The sequence below is a fragment of the Tripterygium wilfordii genome, chromosome 9, assembly GCF_013401445.1.
Source record: "Tripterygium wilfordii isolate XIE 37 chromosome 9, ASM1340144v1, whole genome shotgun sequence".
Classification (NCBI taxonomy): domain Eukaryota; kingdom Viridiplantae; phylum Streptophyta; class Magnoliopsida; order Celastrales; family Celastraceae; genus Tripterygium; species Tripterygium wilfordii.
The window spans coordinates 985,802-1,006,223 of NC_052240.1; the positions used below are offsets into that span (position 1 = coordinate 985,802).

The following is a 20,422-nucleotide window of genomic DNA, read 5'->3' on the forward strand; positions in this document are numbered from 1 at the left end:
CTCGAAGTGGTTAAAATGTCAATGCAATAATAAACCTTTTAAATATTTTTTTAAAATTAATTTAACTTTTTGAGATTTTATGGGAGTTATGATGTCTTGGTAGACTTGGTTTGTTTGTGTGGCTTCATGATGTTTGTCAGTGCATTACATAGCTGCCTCCATGAATGGCAGTTTTTTAAAGTTTAAATGTAAATGAAGCTTGATTTTGAAGTAAAATATAGTCCTTCATTTGTTTAAGGAACAAATACTCCTCCAAAGGGGGAAAGAACAATGCATACTCCTCTTATGGCTTATATGATTATCAACACTAAGTTAATTGCAAGTTCAAATCACGATGTTATAAATATATGTTTTTAGTCTCAATTTGCAGAAACATCTTTAAATAGAACAATTTATGGGGTCAAATCGTATGACATCGGAAGGTTACGTGTTCGATCCCTATTAAAATCAATATATTTGTGACGACATGGTGGGTTTGACACAATTTACCTTATCATTGGGTGAAAATATTTTTTGTGCTCAAAGACTTGATAACATGAGATTGGATGAATAATGACACTTCATGATCTAAATTGTGTCATTTTCTCGTACATATGTATGGCCAAGTGGTACTCAAATACAATTCCTTTCAAATGTCAAAACCGCCTTATTAAATCAAATTTTAAAGAGTATATGACCATGACTTTGATGTGTCAACTTTATTGGACTTGTCATTTGGTCATTTTCAGAGAAATGTAATGGTTGACTTTGATTTTTTGGTCTATTGATTAAAATGTATCAACCACTATTGTGTTCTCAAGCCAAGGTTTTTAACTTATAATAACATTATATAAGATTTCCTTTTAGACATCCGATATGGGGTTTAAACTCTGACCGACACATATGATATGAGCCTAATGACATGGTAAATTACGTAAAAATTCAGCGTGTGACCACAAATCTATTGTTCCTCGTAGGAATTGAATTCAAGACCTCTCAGATTCATACTGTTGATTCTATAAAAATTAATCAATTAAACTATTATTCAAGTGATTACATGTGTTGCTAGAAGTTTCAAAAGTGAAATCTCGAAACCCTAAAATATTCCACTTCACGAACTTGGTAGCCACACACTTTTTATAAGCCGTAAACAATAAGCAAAGCTATGGTCCCAAAACTTTGTAATATATGTGGCTCTAATTCCTTCTCGAACGTTGTGTAATGTAGTGTGACCCTTAGTACTACTCGTGGATACCTTTTTTAAAAAAGCCAGAGAAATCCAACTAGAAAAGATAAAAACGAGAATATTAATTAATGTAATAGGAGATATGGTCATCATGTGTTGTGTGGGCCTGTAATGATGACTTTGGGGCTTTATGGGCCACATGTCTATATCTGAATACGGTTAGATGGGCCAGTTAACAGGATTCCATTTTGTGCTTTCATTGCTTTGTAGAAATATAGGGCCCACCAGGCCCACACAGTTGTCCTCTTCGCCGACGTAAATAAAGATGCCCACCTGTCTAGTGTCTATAAGACTATAACCATTAACCGGCCCCTGTCAATGGGGTTCTGGAGAAGAATTGGGCTGTGGGTTGTAATTTGTTTCCAGCTTTCAATTAGTCAATTGGGCTTGCTCCACGTTGCAAATTAGAATGTAAAAGAGTTGGGGGCTGGGCTCTTCAAATTTTACCTCAGTTTGTTTGATAAATGGGCTGGAAAACTTGAGCCCAGTCTCTACTTACTTATATAACAAAAAACAAGTCCAGCCATTTGTGGACCTTTCAAACATCGTCTCATGACAGTGCAGCTTTGTTGATTTAGACGGTACTAGAAGGACAAACAAAACCCAACAAGGAGAAATATTGTTTCTCTGACCACAATTATCGCAGTCCGCGGGAGATCTTGTAGTATTGTCATCTGATAATTGGTTGCATACAAATACTCATATATATATATATATTTTACACAATCTTATTTTACAAGGTGAAGCAGATATGAATAACGACAAATGCAGGCGTTGGGAGTTGGTGCGACGGATGGTGGTTGGAAGACCGACTACTTGTAGGACCCACTCATATGATCGGAAGGACATCTTGGAGTCTCCACGTGGCACAACGGGTCCCACTTTAAGTCAATTAGATGTATGGTATGGTTTGGTTTGACTTGGCATGCAAACAGGTCGCCCCCAAGTCTCACTTGGTCAAGGAGTTGCTGGTGAGGTTCACCAACCCAAAAGTGATGCAAACTGACGCTGTAAGCCTGTAATCTCAATAGAATTGGCTTGCAAAGAACAACAATGGTAATAGAAGATGAGAATCACTCTCAAGAATAATGACTCAATCCTAAGGAATCTCTCATAATACAAAATATATCAAAATATAGTGTATGATCCTAATGATAAATAGGATCCTTATGCTAGTTTATTGTAACCGTTGAATACTTTATGCCACTAATTAATCCACTAAATAAGTTGTTGCCATCATGGTAGATTACCCAAGTCACTCTCCCATGATTGTTGCTCAAATCACTTTACTATAAATTTCCATCAAGTCTGTGCTATTTTCCTGGCTAACTTCCACTTGAATACCCACATTGCATCAAAAAGTGTTCTGTCTTTTACATGCTTCATGGTCGCGTATGATTTACTCATTTTTTATTGTGAAAAGTTTGTGATTTGAACATTCGATATGAGTATAAATTTGGACCGTCAAATTCATATATTATTTGGATTAAGAAAAGTTCACCAACTAAACTATCACGTAAGTGGTTATGATTGACTATTTTCTAAACATGTGAAGTAGAAAACCATTCAATACATAAATATTGGGCTATTGGAGAATAATCCTAGTTTCCTTTTCTTTTCTTTTCTTTTTTTTTTTGTAGAGGGCCTAATTAGGATTTGTAAAAGAATTAGATTGTAGTTGGAATTTAGTAGTAATATACATTAGGGACTATGAAAACATCACGAGATCTTTAAAATAATAATAAGAGGAGTTTTAAGAACAGTATAAACTAAACCAAACAACTCCTACATCCCAACAAACCTAACCCTCCCCTTCTCTTGTATATCAACCTCAAACCCTCTCCTTCTCTCACACCAAGAACTACTAGATTGATATCTTTGCTTCCACAACACAAAAAGATCATCATCATCATCAGAAGAAAGCTATGTCAAGCCATTATTTGCTATGTCTCTTCATTGTTCTTTTCATGCTATTCTTGTCATCAAATGCTCAAACATGTGCCAAATATTCCTTCCAAAGCCACAGAAAATACACTGCTTGCAATGATCTTCCCTACCTGAACTCATTCCTCCATTGGACCTATGACAATTCGACCGGGAAGCTCCAGATTGCCTATAGACATGGAGGAATCACTTCCTCTGACTGGGTTGCTTGGGCTATAAACCCAACTTCAACTGGAATGGTTGGTTCACAAGCACTTGTTGCTTACCAGAAATCTGATGGAACAGTCACTGCTTATCCAGCTCCAGTGGATAGTTATCAGACTACCCTTCAAGAAGGAAAGCTTAGCTTTCAAGTCTCAGAATTGTCTGCAACTTTTGCCAACAATGAGATGATTATATATGCCACTTTGGTTCTACCAGGAAATTCTACTACTGTTAATCAGGTTTGGCAAAATGGTCCACTTTCTGCTAATGGAGCTCCTGCTAGGCATTCGGTTACCGGGGACAATATTCAGTCGTTGGGAACCCTGAATCTTCTTTCGGGCGAGGGAACTTCTGGCGGGAATTCAAAAGACAAGAAGAAAAATGTTAGTAATTCAACCAAATCTTCACATATAAATTGTTCAATTTACCTCTGTATGTTCTGTTTATGGACTCTGTTCTTGTTTTTCGCTTAGCTAGCAAATCCTTTTTCTTAGCACAAGGAACTCATATTTCAGTGATTAATTTTGATCTTCCCCGTTGATTTTTCAAAGAATAAATGAAATTTTGATCCATATTGATATGGATTGTTTTTCTTTCATAGACTTTTATATCCTCTTGCTCTGCTCTTGACTTGCCAGTGGACTCTGTTTTTTACGGTGCAATCCGAATTCTAACAGTAATTAGAACTGAAAATTTTACAGATTCATGGAGTACTTAACACAGTAGGTTGGGGTGTAATGATGCCATTGGGTGCCTTGATTGCAAGATACCTGAAGGTCTTCAAATCTGCAGACCCGGCATGGTTTTATCTTCATGTTGGTTGCCAAACCTCAGCCTACATTATCGGTATTGTCGGATGGGCAACCGGACTCATACTCGGCAGCGAATCTCCTGGTGTTGAACAAACTCCCCACAGAACAATTGGGATCATCCTCTTCTGCCTTGGAACACTTCAGGTACTCTCAATTCTAATCACTCAAACTTAATTCACACTTTTCCAACAACTCTGTAACTTTTTTCCTTCTTTTTGTTTTGTAATTTTCTTTTAGGTGTTTGCTTTGCTTCTAAGGCCAAAACCAGATCACAAGTACAGATTATACTGGAATATCTATCACCATTCAGTTGGTTACTTAGTCATCCTCCTCAGTGCCATCAACATATTCAAAGGATTTGATATATTGCAGCCTGAGAAAAAATGGAAGAATGGTTACATTGCTTTCATTGTGCTTTTAGCCCTCAAAGCTGTGTTATTGGAAGCTTACACCACATGGTATGTGGTCATGAAGAGGAAGAGGTCAGAGAGTCATGGAAAGATGCCTCATAATGCAGAAAATGGGGCTAGTAGGTTTGGTAGTAGGCACCAGCAGGTGTAGATTGGTTGATTTGCTTGGGGTTTTGGTTTGTCTTTTGCTCTCTGTATTACACATTGTGTATATCCATCAATGAGGATATTGAGGGTCAGTAGGGTGTTGAACCTACTCAGATTATTATTTGTCTGATTGTTTATTGGTATATTTTGTTTAATTATCATAGTAATGTTGACTATGTTTACAGAAACAGTGTAGACTAAACCCGTCTTTATAAATCGGTTATTTTTGTTTGTAAGATACGGAGTCAGCGTTGTCGGAGGTGAACAACTAACTGGTAAACCCTCAGGCCACATTCGCACGTTGGGCTAAACAAGAGTCCATCCCGCAAATTGTAATAATGAAAACACTCGTGGAACTTGAACTTATGACCTACTGCTTACTCTAAGAGTTATCGCAGTCAAATTCACTATCTCGGCCAATGACCCGTTGTTAAGTGTTGTCTGAGCATTAGTGGCAGAGAAGTAATACCAACAAAGGAAAACAAACAGAGACCTCAACAATAGCAGTAAATCAAGAGATTATTTCACTAAACTGGTAGTCTCATGGCTGTCATTTCAGCATGCTTAAGATTCCTCACAAATATTTATTGCAGGCAAATAATAAATTGAAATTTGAACAAAATTTAGGTTCTTCCCCACTCTTATTGCTGCAAAGCTTCGACGAAAGCATGTCTCAAGAGAGGGTTTGAAGCTGCGATTCTCCCTGCTGTCAGTGCGAGATCATCACCAGACCTAAGCCAGAGAAATAATCGCCGTAATCTAAATGTCACAGAAATTTATTTGGCAAGAATTATGCATCTAAACGAGTTTAAATGGGCGATTTTTCACTTACAAATCATAAACAAGTCCACCAGCTTCTTTGACAATCACAGCACCGCCTGCAACATCCCTGTGCACAAGAAGATAGTAGCTTCATATGGAAGTTCACTCGTATATCTCAAGCCTATGTAAGGCCATTGCAGTCAGAAAAGCATACCATGGTCCACATTCAACTATATAAAATAAGTCCAGCCTTCCACAAGCAACTCCACAAAGATCCAATGCACAGGAGCCACTCATCCGAATGGATCTTACCTGAAAACAAGAGATCAAGTTTTCATGGAAGCCAAGAAACACATTACCAAATCTCAATAGCTTCTGTTGAAAGTCCAGGTTCACCAGGGCGAGCAAGCGATTAATCCTGTTTGCTGAGGCATCCAATGTCAACTGATCACGTTTTGTTCCTTCCTGCTCTTTCAGTGGAAGAAATGTCATCTTCACATATTACACGAATGAATAAAAAAGAGAGCAGAAAATCACGACAGCATAGCATAAACAGAAGCTTAAATTCAGTATTAGTTTCGGGATTTCACTCTTGAACTGAAGAAAACAGCTGTGGAAGCCAGATATAAAGAGGTTGTGCTAGTTTCTTTAGTATATAGTTGGGATTCAGTTCATTCCAGTGATTAGCAGAAAAGAAAATGCTGAACTGTAAAACTTATGCCCAATGTTCACACACCTCAGTGACAAGAAGAGACTTCACAAGTTCACTTTGGGATGAAACTGCAAATTTAATACAATCATATAACTATGCAGATGACCAACCAAAAGAAAATGACAATGACGAAAAAATCAGACTTAGAACAGTATGATTGCGGATTACCTTTTATTGGATTACCATTAAGGAAAGCACCTTGTCCAAGGACGCCAGTGAAAAGCTATATATCATAAACACAAAAGTTAAGCTTACTCGTATTTACTGCAAACAGTTTAAAAGCCGATTATTTGATGGTAGACATTAGAGGCAAAACAATGAAAATATCTTTAAATTTTTATATAATCACTCAATATAGAGAAAATGACCATTCTGGTGGACTACATATGAAGCATGAAATTTCTTGCCTCGTTCAATATTGGGTTGTAGACGACACCCACCGTTGGAATCTTTTTAATTGTAAGACCAATAGAAACACAGACAAAGGGGAATCTACAAGAAATCAAATGTTATGATAAGAGAAAATGATAACAGTGAAGAATTAATAAGCAAGATGGAATACTTCCCAAAAAGAGAATAAGATATGACATCTACCCATGCACAAAGTTGGTTGTTCCGTCGACAGGATCAACTATCCATGTAGGTTCATCAGTCAGCTCCATAGCACCACAAGCAGCAGTAGTTTCCTCCCCAATGAACTAACATAAAAACCAACTAGAATTTGTTAGTAATAAAGCAACATCAAGAACTGAAAATAAAGACAAAGACACGATTTTTACGTGGTTCACCCCAAGAACAGGGGTACATCCACGGATTACACTATGCTCAAAGGCTAAAACGACAGAATACATAGCTGCTGCAAAATACAAGTCCCTTTTTTTAATCAGGCTTCTGTGAAGCCGGGGTATAAGACTATAATACCCACATAATTTTCGGGTTTAGGGTTGAATCCGCATGAAACAGATGTCTAATTAAAACAAACTCTATAATCTCAACACAATTTACAGGATAAATAACAAAAACCTCTGTAGGAGACAGCCTAAAGCACACTACATACATAAAAAGAAGGTCCAGGCATTTACCTTATGTGTAGGGTAATGCTGCTTGAGATGATTGAATATAAGATCCTCACAAGCTTTGTCAGTTTCTGTGACCAAATCCACCTACAATCCAAAGTCACAGCGCGCAGTGATAGAAACTTCATTGCAAAACCATCCATTGGAATCCCATCTCATCCACAACATTCTCTATTTAGCTGATTCTTCTTATTAACCATGTAGATTGTAGATGTTCCTTTCAATGCATATTTGTCTATTCTCAACTCAACTATATGCTTTCTTAAGAAAAGAAATTCAATTTGCCCCAAATTTCATTCCGTGCTTAACGGTTAAAGAAATCAAATCTAATCTCCCCAAAGAACTTGTAGGAGTTCTAAAAAAGAATTTGATGTAAACACTGAAATCGCAGCTCCATATATTGTAAAAAGAAAACAAAGTTACCACGCCTTTATGCTCCACAGTTTTGGGCTGATAAAACCCTCTCCGGATCACCTATAAATAAATAATCAACAAAGGAAAATATAGATCAGGCAACTGCAGTAGAAAAGTGAACTGATGATTTGGAAGGGAAAAAAAAAAGATGAAGAGGAAATAACATACCTCGCCAGCACTCTTCGCCGCATCAATCGCGGTGGCTAGCAACTCCGACAGTGACTCTACAATCTCTAACACTTTCTTATTAGAAATCAATACAAGATCATCGAAGGGGAAAAAGAAAGATAAAAACTTGATAAACCATTAATTAAACCCAGAAGGAGAAAAGGAAAAACAGAGCTTATTTTGAGATTCTCACCATTTTGCGCCATATCAAACTGCACTTTTTTCTATCAGAGAAATCAGTAAGAAGTACAGGGGATTGTGGGGATGGAGAAGGATGATGTCAAATATTAGAGATCCGTGATCTTCTATCATAAATAACTGACTTAAAAACAAAAACAAAACAAAAAAGGGGAAAGTAAAAAAAAAAACTGCCAGATATGAATAAAATATGTGTCGAAGTAATAAAAAAAAGATTTTATTGGCCAGCGTGCTCCTGCCCTAGTTTCTAAAGCAACGCTTTGTTGTTTTGTTCTAGTTTGAGCGAGAAGAAGTTGCAGGACATAAATCTCTTCAGAGAATTATTGCTGTTTCTCATCTTTGGTTTGTTTGGAATATACTTATGCAGTTCAACACCAAGTCAAGGATATAAGGATATAAGGAGAAAGCAGAAGATCAGAAACAAAATCAATCAACTGCAGGACACTAAAACAGAGGATACCAAGAAAAAGTCAGTAGCAGAGAAAGAGATTGGAAGTTATGGAAAGAGTTGGCAACTTTGTGCATGATTCAGTGCCAGTAAGCGATAATGAGGTTGGTCTCTGTTACTTGTTTATGCTTAAATTCACTAATTTGTTAAAAATTAGATCAAGTGATTAATGCCGATGGGGTGGGAGGAAGAGGGTATTTATTATCTGGAAGCGGATACAAAGCAAAACAGAAACCATTCTTCATGAGGACAGATGCCATGGCCATTTGAGTCGCCGTCCCTGGAAACAGACACCAAAGCAGCTTTCAAAGCGGAACAAAAGAAATCTTAAGGAATAGTTGATGTAACTTAGGAGTTAGGACCATGTGCATTGAGCAATGTCTTCAAGAACCTTTATGCGATTTCGAGCTGTATCCGAAAAGATGAATAAATTCCTTTGGGAGGATGATAACCACATCACTTTTCATTGATGACAGCGTTAACTAGCCCCAAGAAACAGGGGAGAACATCAACAGGAAGTACAAAAAAGAAAGTTAAAACTGAAATCATGGGGCATGTTGACTGTAATTTCATTTGAACTCGACTCTGTAAATGATTTTTGCATCCGATAAAGGGTTGTCTCGCAATGAGAATTTATTACAGTTTTGAACTCTGAGCTAACAATGGCCTTAAATCTCATAAGGTATCAAGAATAGCATGGTGAACTGATTATGAAGAGAGGGTAACTTTAACTTGTAATCTTTTTTTTTCTTCCCTTACTTTGGTGCTGCCCTTTCACTCTGATTGCTGCAGAGCTTCAATAAATGCATCCTTCAAGAGAGCGTTTGAAGCTGCAACTCTCTGGGACGTGATGTCAAAATCACCACCAGACCTGATGCAGAACAACAAAATCAACAAGATGTTAATGTTAAATCGATTGAACGAGATCTATGCATGTCAGTAACAACAGGACGACACTAATGCTGTCCACAATATCTTGTTCGCTACTTGATTTTCTGAAGAAACGTTAGAAGATGCATGTATGAGTTTACGGCCTTTCACTTACGGATCAAAAACAAGTCCTCCTGCTTCTTTGAGGATCACAGCACCACCTGCCACATCCCTGAGCACAGAACAGCAGACCAGCTACGTTTGAATCTTTACTAATATATACCACAAAAATGTAGATGAGTAAGAACGAAAAAGACATACCATGGACCCCCATATCCAGTTTCATAAAATAAATCAAGCCTTCCACATGCAACGCCACAAAGATTCAATGCACAGGAGCCAGACATACGAAGGGATCTCACCTGGTAACAAAAGAAACTTAGACGAGTTTTACAGAAGCAAAGACACTTTACTTAGCTTAAAAGCTTCCATCACAAGGTCTAGTATTACCTTGAAAAGCAAGCTCTTAATTCTGTTGGTAGAGGAATCCAAGGTTAACTTATCACGTTTGGTTCCAGCCTGGAATTCCAGTAGGAAAAATTTTGTCACTTTTCAACCAGAAAACATGTAAATTTAACATGCATCTTTTAGCAAATTACAAGGTATAAGGTGATTATTAGCAATTGGAGAAAAATGAAATTTGGAAAATCTATCCTGGAGAACATCTCTGCCTTCCTCATATGCACAAGGTTGGATGTCAAGAGTTCTTTGACAAAATTTAAACATTCTGAACGCAAAGAAACTAAGAAGTATGACTACAAGCCAGATCTTAATGGATCCCATCTCATTTTCCCTCTTCTAGAACACACTACTAGTTATGCTTGTAACGTAACATGGAAAATTCTATCAAGAACAATGGCCAACAGCAAATGAGCAGATAAAGAAAATGCTGAAATGAAAAAGATTCTATTGAAGGCTCACATACCTCTGTAGCAAGAAGAGACTTCACAAGTTCACTTTGAGATGATACTGTAAAATGTCAAAACATTAGCATGCAGTTGCTAGACAATTATAAGAGATGCTAGATGGAAAAAAAGAAAAAAAGAGAGATTGGAAACAAGGATGAGATCACCTTTTATTGGAGAACCATTCAGGAAAGCACCTTTTCCAAGAATGCCAGTGAAAAGCTACACATTAATCATTAAATGGAAAAGTTAAGCTTTGTTCAGAGAGAAATCACTTACTGTAACACAATTTCGGAGACAGCAAACATCAATTACTCAACAATTATTGACAACTAGTCGAACTGTTTCCATAATGGACAGTCCTAAGTCCTAACATATGAAGCTGATAGAAAGCAATGAAGATACTTTGTTACACCATAGAGAACAACTAGGCATTCTACAAAACCAATCTCATTATGCTACAGATTAATAGCGTATTTTGTAATAATTTACTGTTATGGATTATCGTTGACCAAAAAACACCACCTAATGTGCAAGATGTCAACAGTGCTTGTGAGGTATGTAAAGGGCCAGTGTATGCAGTACATAGCGTTGCCAGAGAGGATATTTTAGTGGAATGATCTCGTGACACAGACACATACGTAGCAATGAAACAACTTTACTACAGCACCAAGGTGCACCCTTATTGTTGGTCATTCAAGATAAGATGATAAGTACATGTTAAACAACTTACCTCATCCATTATTGGATTGTAAACAACACCCACTGTGGGCACCTTCTTGATTGTAAGACCAATAGAGACGCAAACAAAGGGAAACCTATAAATAATCGTTAAGTTGCAAGAACAACAATAGCAAAGAAGGGTTTATTTCAAAAATTAGATAATGAATGACAGTCACCCATGCACAAAGTTGGTTGTTCCATCAAGTGGATCGACAATCCAGGTAGGTTCATCAGTCAGCTCAGTCGCCCCAAATGCAGCAGTAGTTTCTTCCCCGATGAACTAAGATTAACACAAGAAGGAAGTTCAAGATGCAAAGAAATGGGTATGTTCAAGGAGGCAACCAATTTTCACTCAACACGGAAGGAAGCAGAGAAGGCATAGGAGTCAACCTTGTGTGAAGGGAAATGCTGCTTGAGATGATTAAATATGAGATCCTCACAAGCCTTGTCAGTTTCTGTAACCAAATCCACCTGCAAGTCAGAATTATGATAAACACACATACAAGGTGATTTAGTAAGAACTAAACTTACAGAACAATATAAATGAGAAATAAAAGAACCAAAAAGAACAAGCACAATAGTTGATGTTGAATTATAACTCTCAAACATTCACGTCCTCACTTAATCAAAGAACATCTACTTCATTAGCCATAATTTGCATCATAGATGATGATTGCCTAAATGAACCTTAGATGAACATAAACCTCGAATGAAATCTCAGTTACATTCACCTAAATCTTTTCCAAAGTAGAAATTGTGATTTTTACCATTGAAAACCAACTGAGAAAGCAAACTGGCATCTTGCATTCCATGTTAATAATCCCAGATCATCTATAGCTGTTGAACGCTCTACTCTCCAAGCGCCAAAAAAACATTCTTTAACCTATATTATTTACCCTATTAACTTCAGTTCCAGAATTTGCTTCACTAATTATTATTTTAAGAAAGCCTATTAATTCCTCGGCAATTGTAAAACAAGTTTCACCTCATTATACATCCAGATTGTCATGGGAACTAAAATCATAATTCCATTATAAAAAGACTTTTAGACAGAGAGAAAGTGGTACCTGGCCTTTATGCTCAACATGTTTGGTCTGATAAAAGCCTTTTCTAATTACCTAGTAATCAAACAACAGAAGATTAAGAAGTAAAAAGATCGGGCAATGAAAAATAAGCAAAATAAAATTAGATTAGAGAGAAAGAACAGACCTCGCCGGCTGTCTTCGCTGCATCAACTGCAACGTGCAGGAACTCAGACAACGAGTCTGCAATTCTAACATAATTAAGCAAATGACAATCAAATTCGAATACGAATTAAGTAAAGAAAACCTAGAGATTAACTGGGTACATACCATTCTGCGCCATATCACCGAAGACACCAAAGATTGTTTCTTTCAACGAAAAAGAGTGAGAGAAGTGAAGGGGAGGGACGGTGATCGTCGCGATAACGAGAAGGATTTGTGGGTCTCAGGCAGCTTTCATGAAAGAAGATGGATTCACTCCTTTATTATTTGCGAATTATACCCCATTATCGATTTTTTCCCCGATAAGCCCCTTTTATGTGTTCAGTTTTTTTTTTTTTTTTTCTGGATGTGTTTAGTTATCTATTCCCTGGTAACACATCCTTCTGTGGCCACAAAATAAAATTCAGACAGTAATACTTGTATATATTTCAGGGGAAATTGATATAACAAAAGTTCAGCCTATTTATTTGATTCGAAATTCCCATTTTCCAAGACTGAAAAATCTGTCTCTCGCACATTCCGGGAAATTTCCCTGAACTTGGTAAGGAATTAGTTCATTGCAAAGGGGAGATATACCAGGAATATGCCACTGTATGTATATTCCCATGTTTATCTGCCCCACCAAACCAAAGCTTGCCGAGTTGGGAGAAGTCCTCTCTCAAGTCTCAAGAGCACATTCATGGCACCCACCTAACCTTCATGGGATGTGGAATGTGCTTCTGATGCTGTTAGCTTGATGGAACCCATTGGTGTCTGGGAACCATATGCCTCAAATTTCTCAAGGAGTCTTATCTTTTGTTTCCTTTTCATTTGTTTTGACAAGTATATCGAAACATTCCAAGTCTTTCTTTTTCTATCAAGAATCAAGATGTATGGATCATGAGTCTCTATTCATATAAATCTTGTTCATGGATTAACCAAAATGTGTAAAAGCTCTATTTACCTCCGCCATTCTATTCTATGAGTCTCTTCCTTTTTGCGTATGGCATCACCACTCCCTTTGGCAGCATCTACTATTTTCCCCTTTTAAAGGATAGATATACTAGAGGATGATCACCCATGCTCCAAATTCATCATCTTTTGGAGCATGATGCATATATACATAGATGTAAGTGTTCACCTTCGTTCGAAATAGCGCAATGAGCTAATTCAAGCACAATGCAGATACAGTATGCATTGGCCCAAAGAGAAACATGTAAATCAATCAAGAATTATCATTAGATCCATTTGTAAATTTTTATTCTTGCCCTTTTCTCCACACGATAATATATCTAAGAGTGCATAAAAGCACTAGATTCTACAAGAGCAACTGTATTGTATATAACGATATCATGTAGAAGACTGGTGAGAACTAATGATTCACAATTAACTTATGAAGGATATATGAACTAGGACTAGGAATGCAACATCACCAAGAACATTCATGGGCGATCCCTAGGTTCCAGAGCAGCAATTTCTTTCACAACTTGAGCTTTATCGGCCTCAAACTGTTCATCCTCTGCAATAAATCAAAACCAAAGAATGTAAACAGAAAGTTGTGCGCTTGAATAGCAATTTCTTTTAGTTAGCTGCCACTATTTCTTTCTATGATACCTTTATCAGTTTTGAAATCAGCAAAGAGACGAAGAAGCTTGCTTCTATTTGCAACCAGTATGTTGATGATGTCGAGAGGTTTATTTTGATTAGCAGCAAACAGCTGTTCACATAATCAGACAACCTCAAACAACACGTACAAGCAGGAAAAATTTTATTTAAAAAAAAAAACATATCAAGTATCATGTGCCCTGATGTCCAAATATGGTACCTTAAATACATGAAATGCTTCTATCTGGATGCTCTTGCTTGATTCCTGTAAAAGAAAATTCACACCATCAGGTTCTGTTCAATCGACCGGGCAAACATCACTAGGGGGGTGTATGTGCGCGTGTGCGTGCGTGCATTATGCACGTGTGCTCTCATGTGTACGCAAGATGGTGGAACTTCCATATTTGTTCATCTGGGTTATGCAAGCGAGTACACGGTGGAGGCACAAAGCTCAATGATACACGACAGTAAGCAATCTCAAAAAGTAACATACCCTGAGAAGATTCATAAGAATCCTCAAGTTATCCCTAGAGCTCACATATCTTGTCATTATTGTTGCATTTGAGCGATCTAGTAATATATCTCCCAAAAGCTGTAACGATTAAAGAAAATATTTCAGCAAACACTATAATTATCAGATTCTTAGCCAAAATTCCTTAAAGGCCAAACATAATTCTATGATACAATCAATTTAGCAAACAGGAGTACTGTCCCTTAGTAAACAGATTTGCCAACTTTCATCTAGCTATCTTCAACATTTTGAACATAAGAAAATTCTAATGAGTCAAACTTCCCAAGATACAGTTCATACTGCTTACAAACATACAACGGAGAGTATGATTCTTCAGAATTGATCGACACAAAGTTTCAGATGTAAGATATTGGAATATATATGCTAACTGTCAATTTTTGCCATACCTTGACAGCTTGTCGTCTGGTAATGTAATTGGTAGATTCCAACAACTTCGAATTATACTCAGCAAAAAACTGAAACCAGTGGCAAGGTAAGACAATGTTAATCTCCAACTAATCATTAATCAAAATATAGACTTTAAAAGCAACTCTCATAACGACAGTTAAACAAAGGCATTCAAGATCATAAAGGGAAGGCAACAAACAAACAAACAAATGATTGGCTCCTTTCTTCATAACATATTTACCTTAAAGCATATAATGAATCAATGTAGTACAAATCCTTTTCATAAAACTTTTTTCCTCATTAAAGCACATGAATCTTCTTTCAATGTGCTTTGAGAAATGAGATCAAATGCATTACACTTGCTCATCGTCTAATATGGGGTACTCCTAAAAACAAATACAAACATGTGCATATCCACATAAAACAAGAGTGAAACAACACTCACCCAGTCATAATTCTTAGAAAGAAATTCAGCTACTGTGGATTTGTGCCTTGTCAAGAGTTCCTGCAGAAAACATCACAATAGCATCAAATGCTACAGCAAGTTGCAAAGGACATGAGTTATACAAAATGTCAGCAAAGGATTATATATCCACGATTTAGAAAATAAGAAGTCACGTAGTTGCTAAACATGTAACAACTCCACAAAGACGTGTCACTGTGGATAGATGATATTTAGATCTCTTGGGCCAACAATTATACATTTATACTAAACCTCTTATAATTACAATGAATTAAGGTTTCAACAAGTTCAGTTGTGGGAAAGTGGAAATCCTAGCAACCTAAATAATGCAAAAAAGTGTGGTGTGTAAGAAAAACCATAGATTGTGAGACTTTGCAGAAAGGGAGGTTGGTCAGTTGTGCTCTACCTTAAAAGTTGCAGCAGCGTCTGCAGCAATGTCGAAATTTGGAAGTTGTATATAATCAAAAAATTTCTTCATATGCTCTGATTCCAAAACATATCTGCGAATCAAATCGGAGAAGTGAAGGTCATGAAGCTTATCCTAGATAAATGAACAACAACATACAATTTTATTTAGTATCTAGTTGGAAATGGCTAGAAATTTCTGTACAACTGGAAAAAAAAAAATTGTCTTTGTAAGCAGATAAGCAAAGAATGAGGATTTCGAGGGATTTACAAGGTTCCAAAGAACACAATGGTCTTTCTAAGTGGAAAAGTGAATATAAAAATTTATGCCCTAGAAGCTTTAAAGATATATGTACCCGAAAGTTACTGATTGGGAGAAAAGAAAATCCCATTTTAATAAATCTGTTAGCACAAACAAGCTCCGTCCACTTAAAAATTACATTCCCTCGCTATTCTCACCTTGCAACAGTTTGATGACGTATGCACTCCCGCAGCATTGCACCATAATGTAAAGCCATCTCTGTGTTCTCATAACTATAAAAAGCAGGACTTGATAATTAGAAGAAATAAAAAAATATGACAAAGAAGAAATAAACAATCTGATAATCCTCTTAACAATCACCCTGCAAGATCCTAATTAGAAATTATAGAAAACAAAAGGTCAAGTTTAAAAAAGAGTGGCACAGAGAAGATAGATTCTCCCCTGTAAGTTCAAATAAAATTTTAACCACTGCCACAATAAGAATTATATTTACTTATTAAATTACAAGTCACAAACAGCCTTTCACTAAAACCCAATACAATGGAAGGAGATTTTGTAATTTATTGATCTGCATAAATTTGTTCCCAAAAAAGCTGATGAAGCAAAAGTATCCAAGAGCATAAATATACTTTTAAGTCTTAAAACCCATTAACTCTACACCATCTATGTTCATCACCAAAGCAAAGCACTGACGAAGGATCATCTTAAGTTATTGCAAACACCAAGACTAATAGAAAGTAAATCAGCGAATAAAATAGAACATGAATAATATCCTAGCAAATGGTCCCTGATATCACAGACATTGAAGGTGCAGGCATAAGCTGCTTACCCTCCTATCAAAATATCCAGAAGATCTTTGTTTGCTTCCAAGTAATCGGACGCAATCAAACGTGACTGGACTTGTTGCCTTTGCAAATTTGCAACGATTTGAGTTGCATCTTTACGAGCCTGGAAAGAAAGCAAATATGAAAGCTATCTTCAGAAAAGAAAGGAAGAAGATATCATAAAATCAGTATAAATACCAGAAAATATATGGATTCCAAAATGAAAATCCACACACACTAACCTCCAAGTTCAATTTTGGAAGGCACACAATCACAAGTCGCAGCGTGTTCTCTTTGAAAAATTCCTGAGTCAACTGTGCACAAGCTTCTGAAACCGGCTCAGATTCACTATTGCCATAGAGAATAACCTTTAGCTCCCTGATATTTTTGCTTAGCTCTGCCATCTACCCATAGAAAGCAAAGATGTGTAAATTGCACAATACAAATCAATACAACCCTCAAGTTTCGTTCTTCAAAAAAACAAACAGCAAGCTAAGACCAACTTCAATGGAAGGTTTACAGGTTATGCTATTGAACTCAATCGATCACCACAATCCATCAATTTAACCCCAAATCCAACACTTTTTAGCACAAAACTTTCCGAATTGAACAGAAAGATTAAGCTTTTACCAATCCAGATCCACCGAAATCCCAAATAAAACATGTATAGTGAAGAAAAAACAATCAATCAGTTGGATATACCTTCTCCTCGCGCTTGGTCTCCCGGGTATCAGGGGTGTTAAGGTCGGCATAGACGAGAAGATCGCGGGTTTGCCGAACAATGTCGGCGGGGGTGCGCGGCTTGGACTTGAAGAGCCCCCTCATCGATGCCGACGACTTCGAGTGCGCAAGCGCTGGCCCTAAAGAAGCAGCCGCCGCCGCAACTGGCGGTGATAACCTCTGCTGGGTCACCGCCACCTCCGCCGCCGACGCCGATGATGGGGCTCCCCGTGCCGAAGCACCTCCGGGTTTAGCGACGCAGGAGCCTATTTTTCCTACTCTCTCTGCTCCGGGTTTCACTACTATGTTTAAGGGAAATCTATCTGATCCCGATTTGATTTAATCCTTTTGAAGTATTCGCAGACGAGAAGAAGAGACGAGATACACCAGGTCGTCAGGGACTCTCATCATATTTTCGGATTCTCCTTTCTTTCTTTCTTTCTTTCTTTTTTTTTAATTTTATTTTTGCTAAATCCGATCCAACGGTTGTGCTTCGGGCTTTACACCGACCGTTGGCCGTTACTTTAAAGAACGAATATGGAAGAGAGGAGGAAATCAAGTGGTTGCGAGTCCACGTAGTGGAAGGATGTGACGTGCCTTTAGTTGACCTGGAGTCGGATTTTTGTCTGTAAAGAGCGACTTTTTATCTTATCTTATTATGATTAACAATTTAATAATAATAATAATTTGAGTTTTTTAGCAATAATTTGACTTAAACAAATCCCTAATTCTATAAGCAATCGAATCTTGTCATATTGAGAAATAATTACTATGGTTATTTCACAATTGATCTCAAAATATAAATTCATTTTGTATGTTCAAATTACACCAAATTATTTTGAAATTTCTTTCCCATTGCTAAATGTATCTATTGGATGAGGAAATACCCATTAAAAGAAATTGGGTAAAGGAAATAAGCAAATAATAGCACAAAAGTCTTTATGTTAATCACTTGTATGATATCGTAGTGATCAATCTTTCTGTGACCAAATTGTATAAACTCTGAAGGTTCTAAGTTCAATTATCATTAGAAAAGAATATCATTATGGCAACCCCTAACTTTGACCTAATTTATTATGTCGTCGTATGGAAAACTTCTGTGCACGCAAACCCGACGACTCTGTTTTAAGTTAACGTTGTATACGCATGCTAGACGTACCGAGTTTAAGTTCGTATTAGATATCCAAATGACAAGTTGTATATTTGTAAATATTGCTATTGATTTAAAAAAGAAAAATAAAAGAAAGTGTTTGTCCACTTGAGAGTTGAGACCTCCAAAAGGCAACAAGTATCCTCCATTCAAAATGCTAGAGTTTTGGGTGGTGTTGAAGCTATATGGAATTATGGATATGCATATTAATTTGTGTTGCCAACTATAAAAATGTCTATGAGATTGAACATTCACATGCCAATCCAACACATCCATTGATTCACATATCAAATTGCCAATCCCACATTCTTAGCATGTACAAATTTTCTCTTTTTGAAAGCCATTTCGATCCACCTATTTTTGTGGCCAACCAGTATTGGCTCGGTACATTAAAGTTTATGGCCAATTCTTTTTCATTGTATATACCATGATTTTAAAGTATTCATTATTTTTATACACAATTTCTAAATGTTTAGTTTTTGTGACTGAATGAGCTGGGCCAAGATAGGAGGCCCAAACAAATACACAATCTGTTTATATGATGAGAGTGGGCCTTATGCTCTATAGGCCCAAACAGATACAACCGCTATTTTGACCATTTTGCTTAGGCCCACTACATTGAGCCCATTTGGCTCTCTTGTCCTGTTCTTGGTGTCTGAGCATATGATCCTTTACTAATTTCATATTTCAATCCAGTTCTTGTGTATGGATCTCGCCATCGCAAATCTTTCTAGTGTAATCTGCATACAAATGGCATACAATACACAGAACATTCCATATATATATATATATAGAACTGATTACATGGCAATTCTAACAAAAAGAACATACAAGCCACATTTTCAGAAGCAGCTTTTTCTACATCCATGGAGTCCCAAGAAGGTAAGAACTCCAACCTGTCCGATGCTTCTTCGGCCAAATACGATATAATCACAGACCAGTTGTGCCTAATATTATAATCTATCTCTCTCGATTTGAAGTTTGAACGAAATGTACCCAAACTTTTTATTGGATCAAACACTGTTATTCTCTCCTTCCAGATCTGAAACGAAAACTTCTTTTTTACATCACCAAAACGATGCCGTATTAAGCTTTGACAGCCTTGAACGAGGTGACGTTCATGAAGTGCTGCCACGGCTTCTCCCACACAACCACCTCGAACTTCTTCTTAGCCTTACCATCCATCACCTCCAGCACCAGTTTGTAGTTCGTCCCCGCAACCACCTGTTCTTCGCCGTGAACCACGCTTTGTAGCTTCAAACTCGCATTTGCAGCCTTGTTGTGCTCTGTGACCGCGAAATCCGCGATCTCCTTCACGTGTGGATCATTCAGGTCCTTAATCGGCCCCCAACCGCCAACCAATGCGGCGGCGGCGGATACGACGACGGAGGACAGAATGAAGGTAAGCAAGCACAGTCGAGAATTCATGGTAGCCTTTTGATTTCTTTCTGGGATGGAAGAACGTAGAAAATTGTAGAAGCAGTTGGGGATTTTAAAGGCGTCGTACGTTTTGCGGGGATAACGGACAATTGTTGAATTTAGAGGAGGTGGCGTAAATAGATAAGTCCTGGATTTGGTGGAAATCACGACTGGGACCGTGGTTTTGATGCGGCGAGAATTTAATGACCTGCCGACGTTTACGTGGGAAGGAGATATGGGCTGTGTGGGGCCCATTGGGTTCACATGTGAGGATATGATGGGGATGGCCTTTTATAGAGACGTGACTGTCACGTGAGTAATATTGCACGCACATCAAGGCCCACTGTATTTCTC

The 20,422-nt window shown here is 37.4% G+C and overlaps 5 protein-coding genes across 5 annotated transcripts; 1 reads left to right on the plus strand and 4 right to left on the minus strand.

Moving 5' to 3' along the window:
- Nucleotides 1-3,046: 3,046 nt before the first annotated feature.
- Nucleotides 3,047-4,978, plus strand: LOC120006459 (cytochrome b561 and DOMON domain-containing protein At5g47530-like). The gene is made up of 3 exons (XM_038856506.1): nt 3,047-3,756; nt 4,075-4,329; nt 4,423-4,978. The coding sequence occupies exons 1-3, from the start codon at nt 3,151-3,153 to the stop codon at nt 4,744-4,746; spliced, it is 1,185 nt and encodes a 394-aa protein (XP_038712434.1). The 5' UTR covers nt 3,047-3,150; the 3' UTR covers nt 4,747-4,978.
- Nucleotides 4,979-5,243: 265 nt separating this feature from the next.
- LOC120005195 (inositol monophosphatase 3-like) lies at nt 5,244-8,249 on the minus strand. The gene is made up of 12 exons (XM_038854697.1): nt 8,068-8,249; nt 7,875-7,930; nt 7,716-7,766; nt 7,299-7,379; nt 6,811-6,914; nt 6,624-6,708; nt 6,385-6,439; nt 6,241-6,284; nt 5,901-5,969; nt 5,719-5,816; nt 5,575-5,631; nt 5,244-5,474 (listed from the first exon to the last, which is right to left on the minus strand). Exons 1-12 carry the CDS (start codon nt 8,078-8,080, stop codon nt 5,384-5,386), a joined length of 804 nt encoding a protein of 267 aa, XP_038710625.1. The 5' UTR covers nt 8,081-8,249; the 3' UTR covers nt 5,244-5,383.
- An 811-nt stretch (nt 8,250-9,060) lies between these two features.
- LOC120005194 (inositol monophosphatase 3-like) lies at nt 9,061-12,660 on the minus strand. The gene is made up of 12 exons (XM_038854696.1): nt 12,431-12,660; nt 12,288-12,343; nt 12,146-12,196; nt 11,469-11,549; nt 11,255-11,358; nt 11,089-11,173; nt 10,523-10,577; nt 10,376-10,419; nt 9,901-9,969; nt 9,712-9,812; nt 9,566-9,622; nt 9,061-9,391 (listed from the first exon to the last, which is right to left on the minus strand). The coding sequence occupies exons 1-12, from the start codon at nt 12,441-12,443 to the stop codon at nt 9,295-9,297; spliced, it is 813 nt and encodes a 270-aa protein (XP_038710624.1). The 5' UTR covers nt 12,444-12,660; the 3' UTR covers nt 9,061-9,294.
- An 858-nt stretch (nt 12,661-13,518) lies between these two features.
- On the minus strand, nt 13,519-17,926 carry LOC120005193 (putative MO25-like protein At5g47540). Its single transcript, XM_038854695.1, has 11 exons — nt 17,482-17,926; nt 17,022-17,183; nt 16,785-16,903; nt 16,153-16,227; nt 15,695-15,788; nt 15,271-15,330; nt 14,825-14,893; nt 14,400-14,498; nt 14,127-14,171; nt 13,916-14,018; nt 13,519-13,820 (listed from the first exon to the last, which is right to left on the minus strand). Exons 1-11 carry the CDS (start codon nt 17,602-17,604, stop codon nt 13,744-13,746), a joined length of 1,026 nt encoding a protein of 341 aa, XP_038710623.1. The 5' UTR covers nt 17,605-17,926; the 3' UTR covers nt 13,519-13,743.
- A 1,474-nt stretch (nt 17,927-19,400) lies between these two features.
- LOC120005196 (cysteine proteinase inhibitor 1-like) lies at nt 19,401-20,338 on the minus strand. The gene has a single exon (XM_038854698.1). The coding sequence runs from the start codon at nt 20,321-20,323 to the stop codon at nt 19,736-19,738; it is 588 nt and encodes a 195-aa protein (XP_038710626.1). The 5' UTR covers nt 20,324-20,338; the 3' UTR covers nt 19,401-19,735.
- Nucleotides 20,339-20,422: the final 84 nt, after the last annotated feature.